Source organism: Tigriopus californicus, chromosome 9, assembly GCF_007210705.1.
Source record: "Tigriopus californicus strain San Diego chromosome 9, Tcal_SD_v2.1, whole genome shotgun sequence".
In the NCBI taxonomy this organism is placed as follows: Eukaryota; Metazoa; Arthropoda; class Copepoda; order Harpacticoida; family Harpacticidae; genus Tigriopus; species Tigriopus californicus.
This window is the reverse complement of record NC_081448.1, coordinates 14935569-14954830: the sequence shown is the minus strand read 5'-3', so window position 1 is coordinate 14954830 and position 19262 is coordinate 14935569. Positions and strand designations below refer to the sequence as shown.

At 42.1% G+C, this 19262-nt stretch overlaps 3 protein-coding genes across 4 annotated transcripts in view; 1 reads left to right on the top strand and 2 right to left on the bottom strand.

The window, feature by feature from the left end:
- Positions 1-3803: 3803 nt before the first annotated feature.
- On the bottom strand, positions 3804-10182 carry LOC131886576 (uncharacterized). The gene is made up of 2 exons (XM_059234947.1): positions 9639-10182; positions 3804-4290 (listed from the first exon to the last, which is right to left on the bottom strand). Exons 1-2 carry the CDS (start codon positions 10173-10175, stop codon positions 3817-3819), a joined length of 1011 nt encoding a protein of 336 aa, XP_059090930.1. The 5' UTR covers positions 10176-10182; the 3' UTR covers positions 3804-3816.
- Positions 10183-10573: 391 nt separating this feature from the next.
- LOC131886514 (uncharacterized) lies at positions 10574-12640 on the top strand. Of its 2 annotated transcripts, XR_009373929.1 has the most exons (4): positions 10574-10940; positions 11000-12016; positions 12090-12532; positions 12596-12640. XR_009373929.1 is itself a non-coding variant. In XM_059234876.1 (3 exons), the coding sequence occupies exons 1-3, from the start codon at positions 10691-10693 to the stop codon at positions 12299-12301; spliced, it is 1479 nt and encodes a 492-aa protein (XP_059090859.1). In that variant the 5' UTR covers positions 10574-10690; the 3' UTR covers positions 12302-12640. The 2 variants fall into 2 exon arrangements, 1 of the variants encoding a protein (XP_059090859.1); XM_059234876.1 differs by having other exon boundaries at positions 12090-12640.
- The window catches only part of LOC131886513 (tyrosine-protein phosphatase 99A-like), an 11423-nt gene continuing 4482 nt past the window's right edge, over positions 12322-19262 (bottom strand). The window contains exons 3-10 of the mRNA XM_059234875.1: positions 18639-18833; positions 17650-18014; positions 16438-16733; positions 14982-15337; positions 14188-14444; positions 13824-14110; positions 13003-13600; positions 12322-12910 (exon numbers count right to left, since the gene is read on the bottom strand). Of these exons, the coding sequence (XP_059090858.1) occupies positions 12407-12910; positions 13003-13600; positions 13824-14110; positions 14188-14444; positions 14982-15337; positions 16438-16733; positions 17650-18014; positions 18639-18833 (2858 nt within the window). The 3' untranslated portion in view covers positions 12322-12406. The remainder of the gene's footprint in view (positions 12911-13002; positions 13601-13823; positions 14111-14187; positions 14445-14981; positions 15338-16437; positions 16734-17649; positions 18015-18638; positions 18834-19262) is intronic.

Below are 19262 nucleotides of genomic sequence, written 5' to 3'. Positions count from 1 at the left end.
CTAATTTGGTATTATCAGCATAAAATGAGATACGGGCATGTATGCTTGAAAGCGTAGTCTTTGCAACGATGATATGAAAAGAATCAGTTTTAGGGGCCCAAGGATTGATCCCTGGGACATGCCACAAGTGACAATCTGCCTGTCTTCCAGCACTATTTCATCAGTTACGTTTTAGGTGAAACCCGCCAGGAATTCATTGAGCAACACTTGAATGTTCGCTCTAATGCCTGTAACAGTTAAGTAATTGAGCCGTACACTGTATAACATGATCTCACTTGCCAAGCACTTGTCCAGGTTTCCAGTGTATGATCCACTCTCCCGCAATCCTGAAGTCTCCAAATGATATGATATTTTTTGCATTTAGAGGTACCCCAGGTGTCCAATAAGCCTTAAGCATCTTTTGGAGGAGAAACCAACGATGATGAGTTACTATAAATATTAAGTCGTCGAATTGTCAAAATGAACCCAGAAGAATGCAATGATCAGGAATGCTACCTTTGTCAAAAAAATAATTTTCAAACCTTGCTTTGATAACTTTCTCCTTAATTTAACAAAATTTGACTTGATTCTGATTGATATTGGTAGGAACTTTGCCGGCAGATTTCAGTCCTCTCCTACAAAGATCAAGATGTTTTAGACACCATCATGGACTTTAGACTCTCGAGCTCAGTTTCTGATGAGATGCTCACTGGTTCTTGCTCCTGTTTACTCGCACTTGATGCGTTGCATCTTGAATCAGGGCAAGTTCATGTTGTTCCAATTTTCAATATGGGAGATAAGTCGCTCCCCAGTAACTTTAGGCCGATTTCTCTCACTTCAAATATTGCGAGAGTGTTAGAGAAGATCATGAAATTTAAACTTGTTGAATTTCTCGAGGTCAATGAAGTCCTTCCTCCTAGCCAGCATGGGTTCCGAGCACATTTCAACACGGTTGCCCAACTGATTGAGCATTTAGGGCAAGTCATTGAGGGACTAGAAAGTCATGAGTCAGACGATGTAGTCTTGACTTTGCCAAGGCCTTTAACAAGGTAGATCATGGCCTTTTAGTTAAAAGGTTCCATGAGATTGGGATCGAAGACAAGGTTCTCAATTGGTTAAGAAGTTTTACTTTTGGTTGGAAGCAGTTGGTCAAGGTCGAGGGATCCCATAGTGGCTTACATGAGGTCAAGTCGGGTGTCCCTCAGGGCTCCATTTGGGTTCTCTCCTATTCATCATCTTCATTGCTCCACTTCAGAAGCTTAGTAGTAGTAACGTCAGTATCTCTTCCTATGCAGATGATACAAAATTAGTAAATGGTAGGAATGGTCAGAACTCAGGTAGTTTGGTAGAGGTCCTAGATCAAATCTACTCCTGGGTTGCTAAGAATAATATGGCCTTGAATGGAATGAAATTCCGCTCAATGTCCTGTGGGTCGACGCCATTAGACACTCCACTACTAGACGATGAAGGCAAGGGCATTCAGCAGGCCGCATTCATGAAGGATTTAGGTGTAGTCCTCCAGGATAGTGGAAAGCCTGATGAGCATATCCAGTTGAAAGTTAGCAAATCTTTTCAAACTTTTTTTTGAAACGAACCATGGAAAATATCAGTAAAATGTGGAAAGAGATCAAGTAGTTATCGGGATATAACAAAAAGGGTTTTCGCAAAATCTCGACATTGCAGCGGTTTTCAACACCTATTTCATCTCCATTGGTAAAGCAGTCAGTGCAGAGTTTTCTGGGGCTGATAGTGGTAAACCTTCTTTGAGGTATATCCTAAACTTCCAAATCAGCGAACATATTATTTTATAATCGATACTTCGCTTTAAACCATCAAAGTGATCCAAAGCTTGCCAATTAAGACCAGCTCTGGCTTTAATGGACTCTCAAGTATTGCGCTCAAAGAAATAAGAAATGAAATTTGCAGACCTGTCGCTGAAATAGTCGACATTTCCCTCATAAATGGTTTTATTCCGATTGAGTGGAAAACTGCTCTTGTTATACCTCTTTTTGAAGCAGGAGACCGTTGTAATACGTCGAATTATCGACCTACCAGTATATTGCCAGTTCTGTCAAAGGTACTTGAGAAGGTCGTATATATCATCTAATAAGTAGAATTGTCGAAAGCTGGAGGGTAAAAGATTATATAGGTTAAGAGCTCTACATAGAATTTACGAGGATTTCATGGTTTTGACAAGTCTAGTTTCATTATGTACTTTATGAGACTGTACTCTCACCTCACACGTTATACTGCTACGGCCATTCTCGTTAAAATTCATTCCCGGATTCGGGCATCGTTTGTGAATCCATTTAAAAACATATAAAATAAGATATCGTTCATATCTTCGTTGAGTACTATAAAGTCCTGGCTGTTTTAGTCTCTCCCATTTGGAGAGGTTACGCATGTCAGATATGCTAGGTCTAAAACTTTGTCGGACCTTCTCTGTTCTTTGAAGTCCTGCAGAGCTCACTGGTGCCCAAGCAGGAGATATATACTCTAGACGGGGTTGGACAATAGATTTGAATAGTCAACATAGTCATTGAATCGCGGGATTGAAATGTTCGGTATATCCCTCCACACGTTTGAAAGCCTTTAGCCACCTTGACTCCAATGTGCTCATCGAATTTACCTGTTTCCTGAATAATCATCCCCAGACCTTTAATTGACCCAACTTGCTGTGGCCCCTGCTGTCCACGTATCTTGAAACTATGGGAACATTACCGAATGTCAAAAGACAACATTATTACCATTAAAAGCCATATTATTTGCCGATACCCATCAGTATATATTTTCCAAATCGTCTTCCATTCACGAAGTGCAATCATCCGTTCTTCCATAGACTATCTTGGTGTCTTCTGCGTAACAAGACACAGTTGCGTTTGTTGCCAGTTGCTGTAGTGACTATACCGGTATAAATATAACAGAGTTTAGGCCCAAGGATACTGCCTTGTGGTACGCCCGATGATACATTGGACACGTTACTTAGCGTATTATCCACTCTAATATATTGTTTACGCTCTTTTAAAAAACCCTTTTTTTAACTTAACACTTTGCATTGGACACCAGTTGAAACTGGAGTAAGAACCCGGGGTCCACTTTATCGAAGGGCTGCGCGAAATCTAAATAAACTACATCCACCGAGTCATGAGTTTGTAATTTTGTTATGATATTGTCGAAATGCTGAATCAGATTCGTGATGGTACTGTGAGGAGAGCGGAAGCCGTGTTGCCCCGAGGGTTTTGCATCCAAATACCGTACCAGTTTAGCCTTCATGATTTTTTCAAGTACCTTGGCAATATTGGACGTAAGTGCAAAAGGTCGATAATTGGCTGGGTTAGATTTGCCATCTATCATATCACCTCTATCATAAGTCATCTTTTACAAATGTGACATTGCAGCACTCTCCTTTTCATGCCTCCCACGGCTCAGCTATCGCGAGAGGTTGCAGAGGTCAGCTAATACGCAACACCCCTTATAGTCATGTGGCCTAGAAACTCTCCAGACTTGTCTCCAAGCGAAGCATACCTCTACAAGGAATTAGTTACTTTTAAACACGAAATCAATCGCGATGCTCTAAACAACAACGTTAAAATATGGATCCAGATTTCGGCTGAAACTAAAAAAGAAAATCATATGAAAGTGCAACCAATCGCATCAAAAAATGCATTGAGCTTGGTGTGGCTACCTTCGTAAAAAAATGGCCTAACACATAGGACCTATCCTGACAGTTTTAGGTGCAAATCATAAAGGAGGAACTCAATTTCTGGATACCTAGTACAAAAGCTTAGAATACTGCATACATACTCAATATCAGTATTGCCATTTATTGATGGATCCTCAACAATACTCCCAGTTTCTGTGATCCCTGGGACGACATTTTGGGGGACATGATACATTGAGAGAGGACTGATCGACAAATGGCACTCCAACAAAGTTGTTGGGAGCCATTTCTCGTTGAGTGGGGAAGGCTGACGTCTTGGAAAAATCCTGACAATGGTAGCTATCGTGTTGAAGGGCCAAGTCTTTGCCCCATTCCCACAAGTATTTGACAAGAATCACTTGATCATTGGAGTGGAACAGACTCTGGGCTCGTGCTGCGCGATCTTGAAGTATTTGAAAGACGACTTTAGCCAAAGTATTTCGCATGGATTCCACCTTGGCGCCCCACATTCCCGCCAGGATCTCCATATTATGACCTGGATGGTCCCGCATAAAATGGAACACGTGCTTCGAATGGATCCATGCTTGGACAGCTGATTCCTCACGCGCTGAAACCACGCTGTCTAAATCACGAAACATGGCGATAGACACCTGTAAGGAAAGAAAACTATAGCACAGCATTGCAGTCTCGCAAACCAAATTAATATGAAGTTTATGAAAGCATAGAGTTCGGTTGCAGATAGCAAAGCATTTTCTTAGGAACCTATGTGGGTACAATTCGCGATCGCAATCATTAAGTAATATCTTACATTGTCATTAATTAGAAAGTAGCAAGAGCAATTCGTTTTACGTCTGTACGGGAAGAGCCGATGAGGTCTCCGTTTGTTGCTTTGTAAATTTGTATTCTGGCGACAAAAAAGGTGTTTCTAATTGCATAAATCATACCATGCAATACCAAACCAAACAATGTGGTATGTTCGTGGCTGTATTTTTCTCGCTATTTCTAAACCTAAGATGTCCAAAACCTGACGATCTAGGTAGGTGAACAATGAAGGTATTTTGTCATTTTATCAGGAAATCTAGGAAAAGTACAAAATTCAAAAAAGCGATTCTTTGGCCAATTTTAATTGCTATTTTTTGAACCAACCATACCTTGAAGGATAAAAAACCCACCTTTTTCTACTGATGCTAGTGAGTAATATGTCCGCAATAATAACATATTCAACCAATCTTTATTTTGTGAGACTATCAAAATAATCATGAAACAAAACGAATTAAGACTTTCCTCTTCTTTTGATACTTTGTTACTACGCTCATTCTGGCCCCTATTTACAACTATTCAAGGACGAAAATCAAGCAATTTTAGTTTGCGATTTGAAACAACCGAAGTATGTGGCTAAGCTAATTGCAAAATCAAACAATGATAAAGAACCTCATCGGTATACTCTGGCAGTAAATCATTAATAACAAAGATATCTTAATTTAGGTTAAGCCTACTCCGTTTTAATCAATTATTGGCTTAAATAGCCCCCTTACACTGCATGAAATATGGTTTAGGTGTTGCACTTCAGAGGGCGCTTTGTGAGTCAGCCCTTACCAAATGAAGGGCCGGTTGGGCCGATTCCTCTTTATTGAAATATAATGCGTTTGTGTTCTTTTTGGCTAATTCTTTCAAAATTTTATGTATAATTAGTGACTTGGGTCACATAATGTCCGGAAAATATCGCTTTCATGGCACGTCACGAGTAGAGTATCTAGCAATCTGACGGGCGTCTTCCCGTTTTGCTTGGGCTGTCTGACTTTGCAAATAAGGGTCCTTATTGCAAAGCTAGAATGAAATAAAAAAAGGTTTAGACAAATTATAACATGTTTTTGCTGACGTGATGTCCTTCCAATCACCATGCACAAGTTCGAGTCGTTTCAAGATTAACGTATGGGGGCGTATGGGCAAGCTCTGGCAGGTTCATTTGTTTGCTGGTACATATGCCATTGATGCAAATATGGAGATTCAAACACGTTTTTGAGAGGCTCACTCTTCTTTCACGGTCCTATGAGGAAAGTCAGCTTCGTTAAAACTTGTTTGAAGTTCCAAATTTGCAACCTTGGCAGTGGCAGACAAGTTTGTTTGCTGGTACCGGAAGCTTGCCTACACGTCCGAATACACACCAGGTAAAAAAATGAAGATTCCTGGTTGCTCCTAGGTTTCAATGACTGAAAAGGTGGGCATCAAAAAGGTTCAACAAGAAGCTCTGAAAAAGAGCCCAATCACTCTATCACGTAACTCATTTATAGTCATTTGGAGCTGATCTTACCGTTTGTTTGATTTCCCTACTTCTAAATACTTAACATTTAATAATCTATGACGCAAATGTGGGTTGTTTGACCCCACTTCAAGGGCTTGACTCAATATTTGATTGACAAACCCTAGGTGTGGCTTTCTCAATTTAACTGATCATATATCTTATTTCTAAGCTTAAGTAAACACATGTTTAGCTGGGTTCCCAGGATATAAAAGCGACGGGAACTTACGAGTTGAAGAAAGCAAAATTGTACGGTTTAAAGTGAATCATGAACGAGTGGAATATGGCGGGACGCTAAGGTGGAGAATCAACTACTCCATTTTGAGTTAATGCATTCCATCATCTTTAAATGACATAATCTACAGGTAGCTACAAACACGAGTGTGCTTCAATTCGCGGCTCAAATTAATAGGTCAAAAATAATGGCCTCTAAGCGTGGAATAAAACGGGGCAGAAAAAAATGAATGAGCTAGCCCTCTTCTGGTAAGTGCTCACCACGATTCATTCTGTGTAGGGTATGAAACGAGGTTTGAGAAAGTATAACTTTGGATCCAGTTGTTCGATTCAGTTGAAAATTGAAATAAATAATTGTGGCGACCTAATATCTTTTATCTAAATGACAAATTACATAGATCTTCTCGATCTACCCGTACAAATTTATTGTGTAAGCTTCCAGCCAGAGTTCTATGTCACCTGAACATTTTCTTCGTTAGTGTTGTTCCAATCTGGAATATGCTCCCTCTTACTCTAAGATCGCCCCAAAATTAGTATAAATTAAGCCATAAGAAACTATCTAGATAATATATTAAAGCATAGACATCTGAAGTTCGGATTTTTTACATTTCTCGATATAAAGAAGCTTTTGATTGCGTGGATCACGAGGAGTTATTACTCAAACTGCAAGCCTATTGGGTCAAGAATAGGGCTCTTCAATGGTTTAAAAGATTACTTGTCAAATCGTTCACAACAAGTGCCAATTGGTAGCATTTTGTCAAAGCCTCAAATGCTGTGTTCCCCAAGGGAGCACACTAGGTCCGTTGCTTTTCCTGGTTTATGTCAATGATGTGCCAAATTGTACTGGTTTTCATTTTACCATGTATGCCGTTGACACGACGATACAACATTTTGGAGACAATGCAAGAGGGGTCGAACAGGGGGCTAAAAAATGGTTGGAGGTTTCTGGTTTAACAGAAACAGGCTAACATTAAATGTCGCGAAAGTTAAATTTTTAGTATATAATCGTTCGAATCAGAGATCCAATTTCAATCTGGGTCGTGGGGGTTACACTTTCGTCAGAATGTGAAAACGGTTTCCCCCAAAAAGCACAAAACTCCTTGGGCATTCCATATCACAAAAGTAGAAAATAGGTTAATACGAACTTCATTTAATTTTAGCCACCACGGAAAACAAAAATGAAGTTACTAATTTACAATTCACTTGTCCAAAGTAGATTATGACCTGGAATGCTTTGGAGAAGCAAAGGCAATTGACAGAGGAGAGATGTGCGTTGGATTGCAAAAGCCCATTGGAGGGAACACATGAGCCCGTTATTCCACAAATATAAGGTGCTTAGACTAGAAGATCTGAGAAAGATCAAAATTTTAAGCCATGTGCAAAAAGTATTGATGCTGGGAGAGGGCGCAGGATGACGGCATGTGGCTCTCTTTTTTTCTTTTGTGAACGCTCCCTGAGCCAATTTTTGTTTACTCACCCTCCGTTGTGTGCATTGCTTGTCATTGCGTTCTGTCATTTTTCTCATTTACGAAACAAAATGGAAACAGCATCTTCCTGGTCTCTGCTCGTTTCCCATAATCTCATCTCATTAGCTAACTCATTTCAATCCCAAATACAGGGTGTAAAGAAATCAAGGGCCGCTCTTTGAGGCTATTGAAAATCCTTTCCCTTTACTCAAAGAATAATTTGATCATATTGAATCTCCAGTTGTCATCAAAAGGGCTTATCGAAAAACTTAGTGCTATACCATAAATGATCCGATTTTACTCTATAGGACATTGGTAACCCTCTTATGTTTGAACGCCGAAAGATTGACTCTTGAAATTCCAGATTTCGGCCTTTGGTCCGGTCTGTTCTAGATGGATTTATCGCATCTGCATGAGGTTCTTCACTTTCAAATGGTTTGAGAATGAGCACTGAAAGGCTCACCAACGTCCCTTGGTCTTTGCCGGCCTTCAGGATGTCCACTGTTTTGGTTCTGACCTTAAGACTGCACTCAGCTGCATTTTCAAACATTGGTTGAACTTTATTACTACTTTTATTTCTGTTGTATTCCTGGTCTAGCCACCAATAGTTTTTCTTTTTGCTCAGTCTATACCTTCTCTTATTGCTCTCCATAGTTTTCCTTTTCCTGTATATTTACTCGCATCTATGTACAATAAACATCTAGTCATCAACCACCACTCGGCCATGAAACAATTTCGTACCGGTTTGGATGTAGTACAACTTTCGCATTGCCTCCTGTGATTGGTCTTACTTCCTAGTCTAGGATCTAGCTATCCTTGGTTGTTATCTAATCCAAAATCTAATTTAAAATTTTACACCTTAGCAATTTGTTTCGCCCTGTACTCGTTCATTCACGTCATGTGTTCTGAATGGGAAATCAATAAACAAACAATCCCAAAACACAAATGATGTTTGGTGATAGAAATTGAGATTGGATAAAATAAAACAATCTCAAACGTGAAATGATAATTTGAGGTATTGGATCAAATTGGTTGTGAACAGATGACTTTGAATGGATGGGGGCTCGAACACTGCCTGACATGATGGAGGCATCTAAGTCGTTCCAAGGATCACGTTCACGAATCGAGAAGCATCAATTCCTAATCATTGAATTGAACGTGTGAGTGATTCCCTGATTTTAAGAGTTGCTCTCAAGTTTCGAATCTCATAAAGCCTGTTAACCTTAGAGACCAAGATCCACCATTTCAAAAGCCTTGGCAAAGTCAAGATAAACCACACCCACTAACTCGTGACTCTTTAGTCCATCAATGATTTGTTCCGTAGGATCAATCAGTTAAGTCAACGTGCTAAAATGCGCTTGAAACTAGTGCTGACTAAAAGGAAGGTCTTCATGGACTTCAGGAAACTTTGCAAGTTTCAACTTCATGATCTTCTCCAATACCTTCACAGTTTTCCAAGTAAGAGCAATTGGCCTTTTGTTACTTGTTAATCTGCAATTTAATGTCGATTTAGAAGAATATAATGTTAAAAAGGGATATTTTACCCGTTTGCAATTCAAATTTATTTCTTCTTTTTCTTTTATTCTATTCTATTTCTCTTTATTCAAGTTTCAAATTTCCACGAATTATTGTTCCACGAAGCTTAAGGGCCTGACGGCAATTTCATCATTTGTCTTTATTAAGGTTGAAGCTATCGTTAGAATGCTAATGCATCTAACTAAAGCTCTGTGAAAAAAAATTTCATTCTATTACTATTTTTTTGCCCCCTACGACTCTTTGTTCAGTCAATGATTTTTGTTCATTATTCTCTCTGCCATTGATCACGTTTCCTTATTTTAATACTTTCCACATTCTTTAAAAAGAAAGTGAAATGAAGGAAACACTTTTAGTGATAAATAGTAATATTTTAATCCAATTGGAAAACTATAGCATGAAACGGAGAATACTTTTTTATAAAGAATCCCCGATGTCAACAGCGGAAGTATTCTATATATCTTACCTGATCATCAACCAATGGCACAAATCTCCAAATTGTGGGCAAAATACTCTGAAGAGATCCAAATTGGGGATTGAAGTGAATATCACAGAAATCGAGGTTAGAATTATGGCACGTCAAATTGCAGAGTTGAGCCTTATTTGTAAGATTATGATAGACCCGCATGACCCACCCGGGATACAATTGGTGGATCCGTCGGGCATTTAATGCTATGCCTTGGAAATACTGACGTTGAGTGGGTATTTGGGGGTCCCCAAAATACGAGTATGATATCACTTTTTGACGTGATCCTCGTTGAAATGCATCCATTCCACAAGTCGTCACACCGAAACCTACAACGGGATCGTCATTTGCACTAATTCTTCTTGAGCACTGACAATCTTTCAGATGAACTTCATTAACATTAACATCAGATTGGTTGGAAAGTTTTGACGATGGCGAATTTGGTTTCAGTTTTGCTTTGTTAAATATGAGAAAAATGAAATAAATACAAGTCAAGACAATTGACACCTTGAGCCCTTGGCTTAGCATTTTCGCCATCTGTCGCTCAGGTAAAAGATGCTTTGCAACCACAGATTTGTTGTGGCTTTTTTCAATCCAACCAATTGCACTCTTCTGTCTGAAGCATGTGCTTTAGTCATTTGAATTACATGAAGCTCCGCAATTGTACTTTACTATAGCATCATTATCTTACTCTTGTTCACATAAAAAAAGTTGCAACAATGTTCACAAACTGCTGGCCTGAGTGAATAATTAACCTATGAAAATTTGGCGAAACACTGAGAGCTTTAACCACGCAACCTCAAGAATCGGATTGGCCTGTCATAGAATTTCCCATGGTGTTTCTTGCACGCAAATGGTTCAGTTTTATTGATTCCATGAGCATTCAAAGTAATCTGTCATCCACAGCTTGGATATGAAACAAGACACGGAGAAACTGTACACATTCAAAACAATAGTTACGTAATCAAGACCGGTTTCTGAAGATTGCATGGAAACAGGTCCTTTCACCAGAAATCCTCACTACGAGAAACTTTATCATCAGAGCCTTCAACATGAACGGAGCTGGCTTGATCAATTTAAGCCAATTCCGATATAAGGATTACCCGCACAAGAAGGTAGCTTTAATTCACTTGGAGCGGAAACGGCCATGGCCATCATGTCCAAACCCGGAAACCGGCAACCAATGGAGCGAAGATATGAAATCCAAGATTGTGGATATTGTCTCGAAGGGAAAATTTGAAGTCTTTCGAGCTGACCAGAAAACCAAGGTCGACGACGATCCAAGCCTCCGCCAAGCTCTTAGTACGTAAAGAGTAAAAAACAGATTAGTAAATATTTTGCTAAGAAGGTTTGTATTCCAGATGAGTGCATGGAAGCTTCGGTGGATGTGATTGTTGCTGTCCAGCCAGTAATCAGTGATGGTCGGTTGGCACCGGTCTTGGCCCAACAATGGGGCCATTGCCTGATCCTGTGGGCCACGCCTGAGGAGCAGAAAGGAGAAATGATCTCTGGAAACTCTTTGGTCGGTTCACACCTGATGACCGCCACATTAAGGCAACTCGGCTTCCCAGCTCAGTTTGTATTCGGGAACTTAGATTGGGCTTTGGCCGAAACTCAGTTGTTGAGGGCTGTGGATGTAGCTTTTGCATCTCGATACTTGGCCAAGGCCAAAGTGGCCTTAATCGGCTACCAAGCCCCGGGTTTTCAAGATTTCCATCCCAACCCTTTCGTGATGAGGAAAACCTTTGGAACCCTCATGTTACATATTGGGACCACTGAATACGTTCAATTGGCCAAGAGTATGAAGAAGGACGTAGTGCAGAATGACACTGACCACGTGCTCAATCATCTCAAACTACCCTTCAAAGCCCTACAGACTGGTTTCGGGGTTGAGGAACATGAACTGGACCAATCTTCTAGACACTATCTCGCCATGAAAACCCTGATTGCCGATAATAATCTGGATGCCTTAGCTATTCGGTGCTGGCCGGAACTCCCAGGGCCTCCGGAAAGTGGTGGCCTGGATCAATGGTGCTACATGGCCTTGGCCAGATTGGCAACTGAAGGGTTCCCAATTGCTTGCGAAGGAGATGTGGACGGGGCTCTGGGATGTTTGATCGGCAAGTTCTTAGGCTGCGGCACCATTTACCTCTCGGATTGGCTTGAGCATGACAAAGAAACATTGACACTTTGGCACGGCGGCATGGCTCCATTTCAACTGAGCGAGGCTGTTGGCACTCGGTTAGGCCCCTGCATCAGCCGTCATTTCAACAACCGGAAAGCTGGCTGTCTCGATGCCACAATCAGGATTGGGATGGAAGTGACCATCTTCAGATTTTGGGTGTTCAATGAGCAATACCATGTTGTGATCATGGAAGGTTCGTAGTAACATAATACGTACGTGATTCCAATGCGGTGAACAATTCGAAAGTTTTCGATTTTCGATTCCAGGAAGGACTGTAAAACCCAAAAGACATTTGTTGGGAAATAATGGTTTGGTGGAGTTCGAGGCTGATGTGGACCTGATCAATTCATTTGAAGTCTGGCTTCAAAGAGGATTTCCGCATCACATTTGCGTCGTGGAAGGGCGACAAGGCAAAAAAATGGCTGCATTTGCTGAACAAAGCAATGTCAAGGTACTGGAAAAACGTTTACTGGCATGACTGTTTTGATAAAAAAGGAATACAATTTCACTGGTAAAGCCAAATAAGCGTTCCAGTATTTTTATTTGTCAACACAATCAAGTTGGTCATTGTATGATTTGTTATTTAGCGAGATGCCTTTGTGAGATCCTCAAGGGAGTCTTTGTTACTGGTACTCTCGGCGTAGCTCTGAAGAACTCGGTAGACCCTCATGAGATCATTGCGATGCCGCCAAAGCCCAGGTTTGCACAGGTGGGTGATTTTCACATATTGGTAGACGTCAACTTGGTGCTCAAAGTCCAATTGTTTCATCAGCGTCATCATAGAACAATAGATTGCAGCCTCAGTTCCTCCGCAAGAGTCCACGACCAAAAGGGTTCCCATATTTGAACGCTGTTTGTGCATAGATTGAGTCATTTTGAGGCTTGATATGATATCATGAAAGGTGGTGGAACATTGATGAGGAGGTTCAAACACGAGCCGAACTGACAACTCGGCTTTGGAGTGGATGGAGGTCATCACAAAGTCCTTGGAAAGAACCCCATTCATTTCAGACTCGTCCAGGAAGGAGATCCGGATGGAGTCCATCTCGATATCTACCTGCTGATTTGGCCAAAATACACCAAACTCCTACAAAATATCAACAATTTATAATCAACCTGAACTCATTACCCCAACCTAGAGACCCTACCCCAACCAAGTGTCTCAATGGGCGGGCTTACCGGTAGTTTCACTTGTGTAAGAACAACCACTGTTCTGATCCCCTGTTCCCACAGCATTCGCCAAAAGTCAGTGATTGTCTGTTCCAATGGATGTTGTGTGATAATGAATTCATTGGTGGAATGAAAGCCCGGTAACCATGTGGCGTTGATGTAATCAGATCCTTCAAAGCCTGGTCGAGGATTTAGACTGACTCTGGAGTAATCCACGGGCAAGCTATCAAAGTTTCGAGTCTTGTCCCGATTGCAGGGCTTCAATGCCGAAGCAAAATGGAACTCTTGGGGTTGAAAAGTGGTGGCCAATTTGAGCTGATGATCAACAAGGTGCCAAGGGATGAGATCATGATCCGTGGTCAGATTGCTTTCGAGAGTGGAAACATAACGCGGCAAATATGACCGATTGACCAAGGTGTCTCCCGAGGCTATGGCTTCGGCCAAGACTTCGTACAAGAAGACATATTGCTCTTCAGTCTGCACCAGAAAATTCCTTTGGGTACGAATGTGCTTGAGGTAAGTGATGAGATCCACCGACCCTTTGATCCGGACTTGTCGGAGCATTGCGTCGGCCACAATGAAGGCTCCAGTTCGACCGACACCAGCGCTGCAAAATGGTGACGAACCAGAGGATCAAAACAACAAAGACCTAAAGATCTATCGATAACCTCCCATAATTTACAAGCAAGAACAAAATGATTTGCCGCAGATTACATTACCAAGCCATGTGATGTATCTCATCAATGTCAATGCAGCGGCCTTGTAATTAGCCTTGATCATAAAAACAAAGCCCAGAATGTGTGGTGCATCAACCGACAGGGACAAATTACCTGCAATGAACCAAGACTGGCCCGTTCGAGTCATGTGACACATCTGCAATCCTCCGAACGAATGCTAGGAATGGAAGTGGGGTTTCGGGCACCCCAAAATCCGGCCACTGAGTAAAATGGTACTGAAGAATGTATCGCTCATTGATTTTGTTGCACTTGACGCGGAGATGTCGCAATCGAAAAGTGCGAATGACATACGAAGACAAGATATCTTCACGTAAATGAGTTACTTGAATGCATCCGTAGGTCTCGGTGGCAAACATTGGCCAATACTGGTCACATTTTTTCTACAATTAATGTGGTGAGAAGAAATTATTTGTGCTGGCATGTGGATTCGATAACTCCAAAGATAATCGTATATTACCTGACCCCCTTCCATTATGTTGGTCATCATAACGATGACTTTGACCTTCTGCTCCCACACCATTTGCCAGAATAGACCCATGCTTGACTTTTGAGGGCCTTGAGTAGCAATGTAGGCCCGGGAACGGTCAATACCGTCAATGAAATTGGCATTTATGTAATCAGAGGCAGATATAGAGCTAGAAGTGGTCTTTCTTCCGACCTTGCCTCGCGCTAAGGTGGCCTTGGCGGTGTTGAGAATCACTCTGGAATGCTCATCTGAAAAGGGAAAAGAGGGGGAGGTAATTTTGATGTCAGGATTTTCGGCCTTCGATCCCATTGGAAGCAAATGATGGGTAAAAGGATTTGGAAGGGACCAGGTTGGCCTAATGGAATATTGGGAGTGGAATTCCCAAGACACATTCCACGGAAACCTTTGGGACAGACAAAAAGGAAGAAGGACGTAAATGAGGCAAAGAGTTGAAAAGGGAAAGTCAGACCCGCCGTTCTGGGATTCAGTTACAACAGACATGATGCACTATATGTACATCAGACTTTTGAGTCGTCATCGAAGCTAATTATGAAGGAGTCAGGTCCCATGTATGGGAATTTTTCGTGACTTTGCACGTTTATGTGCACATCTCAAGGACTCCCTCAACATGCCTTCAAAGAACTATTATTGTAATTTTCTCAGTGGATTGTATATTCATGGGCTGGGGATACACAGAGACCTTGAGTATGGCCCGGCATTAAGATCCCACCACTAGAAAAGCCCAGTCGTCAAAATTTGGTTATTGTCCGCAGTCAGAAACTCACATGCCACAATATTTCGATAGCGATTGTCTCTTTGGTCGTCTCCGTCTGTCACGCCTCCGTGCTCGTCTTCCCAAGCTTTTCGACGCACTTGCTCCCATTTCTGAAGTGCTTGGAATTCTCCCGAGAAGCCCCCCGTTTGATGCATTTTGGCCACATGGGCCACAAATGACTGTACCGGAATAGGTTGTTGAGCTCTTTTCAAGGTCTCACTGGAATTGACCAAGAGCGTTCCACGAGAGAAATTAGGTGCAACATGGGCGTGTCCACCGGACGAATGTTGGAGGGGCTCCAAAGACATCTGGTCGTTAGCGGAGCTCGAGTCTGATACGTAGTAGAAGGAGTCGTGACTGAAACGTCTGGAAAGAGACCAATGAAGGCGTTACTGCGATGCTACACCACATACTACTTTTTCTAGAGTATCTGTCTTAGTTGAATTAGGGTTCATATCGATATTCTGAGGGATCTTCCGTTATGAGAGAAAAAGACAAACTGTCGTCACGAATGAGCCCACTTTGAGTTGACAATCAGCAAGCACTCCAGGGAAAACTAGAGCCATGGAAACGGAATCTCACATTCCTCTCCCCAAGAGAACGACCCTTTTGGCTATCCGTCTTAAAAATTGAAACAAATGGTAAAATTTCAAACACACCATTTCTTAGGCTCAACTTTGCACTTCTGATTCTAAGGCCACAACATATAAAACAGCTTTAGAACATGTGCAATATGCTGATAAGTAATAAAGATATGGCATAAAAGATGGTGGCAATACGAGTAACCACTTGTCTGATGTAATAACCTTAAACCCTTTTACTCCATCATTCTAGCGTTCCTCTTTTCAATAGTGGTCTCCACATGAAAAAGAGCCTTAAAAGGCCCACTTCTTTTCCTCTCTCCCTCTCGCGTAAAGGGAGTCGGCTTTCACGAAGAATATGCACATATTTTATCGGCCATGGACTATTTCATGTCCTTGCTTGTTTCATGTCAAAGGGAAAAAGGGGACGCACTACTACACTACTACATATACGGTACATAAGCAGCAACACAGGATATTGCACTCTAACCAAGACTTCAAAGCCTCAATCCTCTCAGTCGAGCTCGGCAGGACCTCCTTGCATCTGCAATCTGTGTACCCACCTATCTCGCTTACTCAATACTATTCATAGGACAGGGTACAACCCCAATGTTGGATGACTCTTCCCAACACCCTGTTCTAGCTAGCTGTGTCAGATTTTTGCTCGGTCATGGTGTTTGGAGCAGCAAAGGGCACTTAACTTTTATTGCTCTTTAGGGAACATACACATAGTACATACTGTGCGTATGGTATCTGTAGAGGCTATGGGGACTATCGGAGTTCGAGACCATCGGGTTGCTTATATCATCGCATCTTAAAGTTTTGACTTTAAATCGATAATTACTTGTATTCATTAGGTTTATGATAGGGAAATTACCACTTTACCTTCGAAGGACAAAGGCCACAATGACAAGAATGAACACCATGGCAATCAAGGCCATACCAGCCAAGACCCCAGTGCCCATGTCCAACATGGGATTTGCCAAGTTGATAGCGCTCTGATGATTTTCCGACTCAAGAACGGTAAAGGCCTGAATTTGGTCACAGTTCTTCCGAAGCTGAAGTTTCTGTACTGAAGTTAATTGACCTTTATACAAGACGCCTTTATGGTAGAGGCTCTTGGTGGCGGCTTGTAATTGGATGCCGTAGAACATGTTGGTGGTGAGATTGCTTATCACCATCTGTAAATGAAAGATCTCGAAATAGTACAAACTGTAAAATAGCTATTGGTGTTGTTGTTGTTGTTGTTATTGATGATGTTGTTGATGGTGGGGTAGAATAGCGAACGAAGAGTGGCTGGGCCAGACATCGATCCAATTTCCAAACCGTTATTGACGCCAATATAGATGGGCAATTTCCCCAGGCCTGGTGGCTGATGGCTGGGCCATTTCTACTTGCGAAAAAGGTTCCGAAATGGAGGGAAAAAAGTTCCACTCCAAGAAAAGAGAATTGAGAGGGAGAAGAAGGGAAGAGGTGGCCTTGGTTCTCTCGCTCCATCCTCGAGACTCTCAAACCGTGTTAGCATCTTAAAAATCTTACTAAGATCAATTTTCTGGCACAGCCCGACACATAAATACTTGGATCCATTTCTGCCACTGAGATCAAAGGTGCGGGGAAATATACCCCAAACGCTGAGATTTGGCTCGGTGGTTTTCGATCGATTGAGCGATTCATTATTGGCTTCTAGAAAGCTGAAAGGATCTCAATATTGTACACGAGCTTTAATAGTGAAACAACTTTTGGGACAGGCTTCATTCGTTCCCGTCTTCTCGTACAATCAAGCGACAGGAAGGAAAATCTCTCAGGCTTTGAGTATGGACAATGCTATGCACTTTTCTCAGAGAACTCTTTGGGGAGCAAAAAAAAAGGAACTGAGCTGGACGGGCCCTTTTTTGCCCTCTTGTCGACCACCATCCAAATTTTTACTCTCTCGAGATGGCAGCATTCCACTTCCAGGAATGTACCCAAGAAAGGCCCAGGAAATGGTCAATTGATCAATCATGGGAAACTTCGCTGCTCGCTCATTACTCAGATTGGACCCAGGCATTGGAACAATTGGCATGATTCTCAGGAACACATCATGATTGCAATACCAACCTTGCCCTCCTTGAATCCAAAGTCCCGCGAATCCAAAGTGATCACATGGTAGCCTCGCCACGGGTCTTGGGCCTCCATTATTGGCAGATCGGAAGTGGCTGTTTGGCCCACGTTGACAGCGAGGTCGTCAGATTGGTGCTGTTCGGGTTTGTACCCGATGAAGTAGAAATCGATGGTATGCGAAATCTGCCGGGGCCTCTCCCATTCAATGAAGATGGCATGTTCATCTTTGCAAGTCAAATTGGCTATGATCGGCGCGGAAGGACCTCGGACGTCCGTGGTGGCCTCAATGGCCGGCCTCGAGGACCGACCTTCATTCTTCCATGTGAATGCTTTCAGCCAGAATCGGTACTTGGTGAACGGCACTGGGAAAGAAGACGAGGAGTGAATCATGAACGACGCAGAAGGTATGAGTATCTTGTGACGATACTAAAGTGAAGGAGGGTCATGATGATGAGTAGACATTCCACGGAGAAAACCTTAAGTGGATCTCTCTTAATGAGTGGGATGACATGCACATTCGTACGAAATTGCATAGAAAAGAAACCATCCGCCTTTTTCTCCTCCAGAAGATTGAATAAGGCGTCTTCGATTCCTCGTCTCTTTAGCAACAAATCATCGTGAGCTTGATGTGGTGTGATACAAGAATTGGCTCTTATTACTCACAGAGTCCCTTCTTGTGGCCGACCACGATCCTTTTCTATTTAGTATCATCCATTTTGAATTGTGAGGAGGAGATTAGTTCCACTACATAAATTTCATAACCATTTGTGTGTTTTATGGCCATCGCCAAACGCGACAACCACCATCTCGTCTTCGCTGAGAATGGTACGAGTGTATTTTTGGGAATGCCCCCTTCCCCTTATACCTCTCCAAGTTCCCGTATGCTTTTTCTTATCGAATCAGACCCGGAATCGCAAATGTAATGGCATGATCGAGAGATGGCGCCTCTCAAAACCACAAGAATGAAGTAAATAAGGAACACTTACAAAGATCGGCGAGAACGTGTTCCATTCGAGGCTCAGTCCTACGAACGGTAACAACATCGGTGAAGTTGTTATTCCTCATGAAATATAATCGGTAACCGAGAATAATTCCATTTGGACTCTCGGGGCTTTTCCATTGAAGGGTGACGGTGGTGTTGGTAATGTTGAGAGCTCTCACACCTTCAGGCATTGATGGAACTAAGGGAACAAATGGTCCAATTAACGAGCTTTTCTTCCCCCTGCGACTAAGGCGTTTTGAAATGCAAATACAGTTTCCATCTTGTACGTAAGGATCGAAAACAATGTGCCCATCGCACAAAGATGAGCTTTGATCCCATTAGGGGAAAAACCATATTTTCCACCTAGATGTTCACTATTGACACTTGGCTGGGCTTTCTTTGACCTTGTTGGCTCGAGGATGCAACGCCAAAGGAACAAGAACTAATGCACAAGTATCGAATTTCAGGCCATTTCCTGTGGCCAGACCATTCAAGGCCCAACCAGAAGTGAACATGTGATAAAGGTCAGCTAACAAGCAACAACAACCAAAACAACTTCTCGCGTGAAGTAAAATGCGACCCAATTTTTCCTTCCAGAACCAGCCGTGGTCCACTCAAAGTTACTTGC

Coding starts and splice junctions, on each gene's coding strand:
- LOC131886576 (XM_059234947.1), bottom strand. CDS start 10,175: ATGGCGAAAATGCTAAGCCAAGGGCTCAAGGTGTCAATTGTCTTGACT. Junction 4,291..9,638: donor TGCCATTGGTTGATGATCAG/GTAAGATATATA, acceptor CTTTCCTTACAG/GTGTCTATCGCCATGTTTCG.
- LOC131886514 (XM_059234876.1), top strand. CDS start 10,691: ATGAACGGAGCTGGCTTGATCAATTTAAGCCAATTCCGATATAAGGAT. Junction 10,941..10,999: donor AAGCCTCCGCCAAGCTCTTA/GTACGTAAAGAG, acceptor TTTGTATTCCAG/ATGAGTGCATGGAAGCTTCG. Junction 12,017..12,089: donor CCATGTTGTGATCATGGAAG/GTTCGTAGTAAC, acceptor TTTCGATTCCAG/GAAGGACTGTAAAACCCAAA.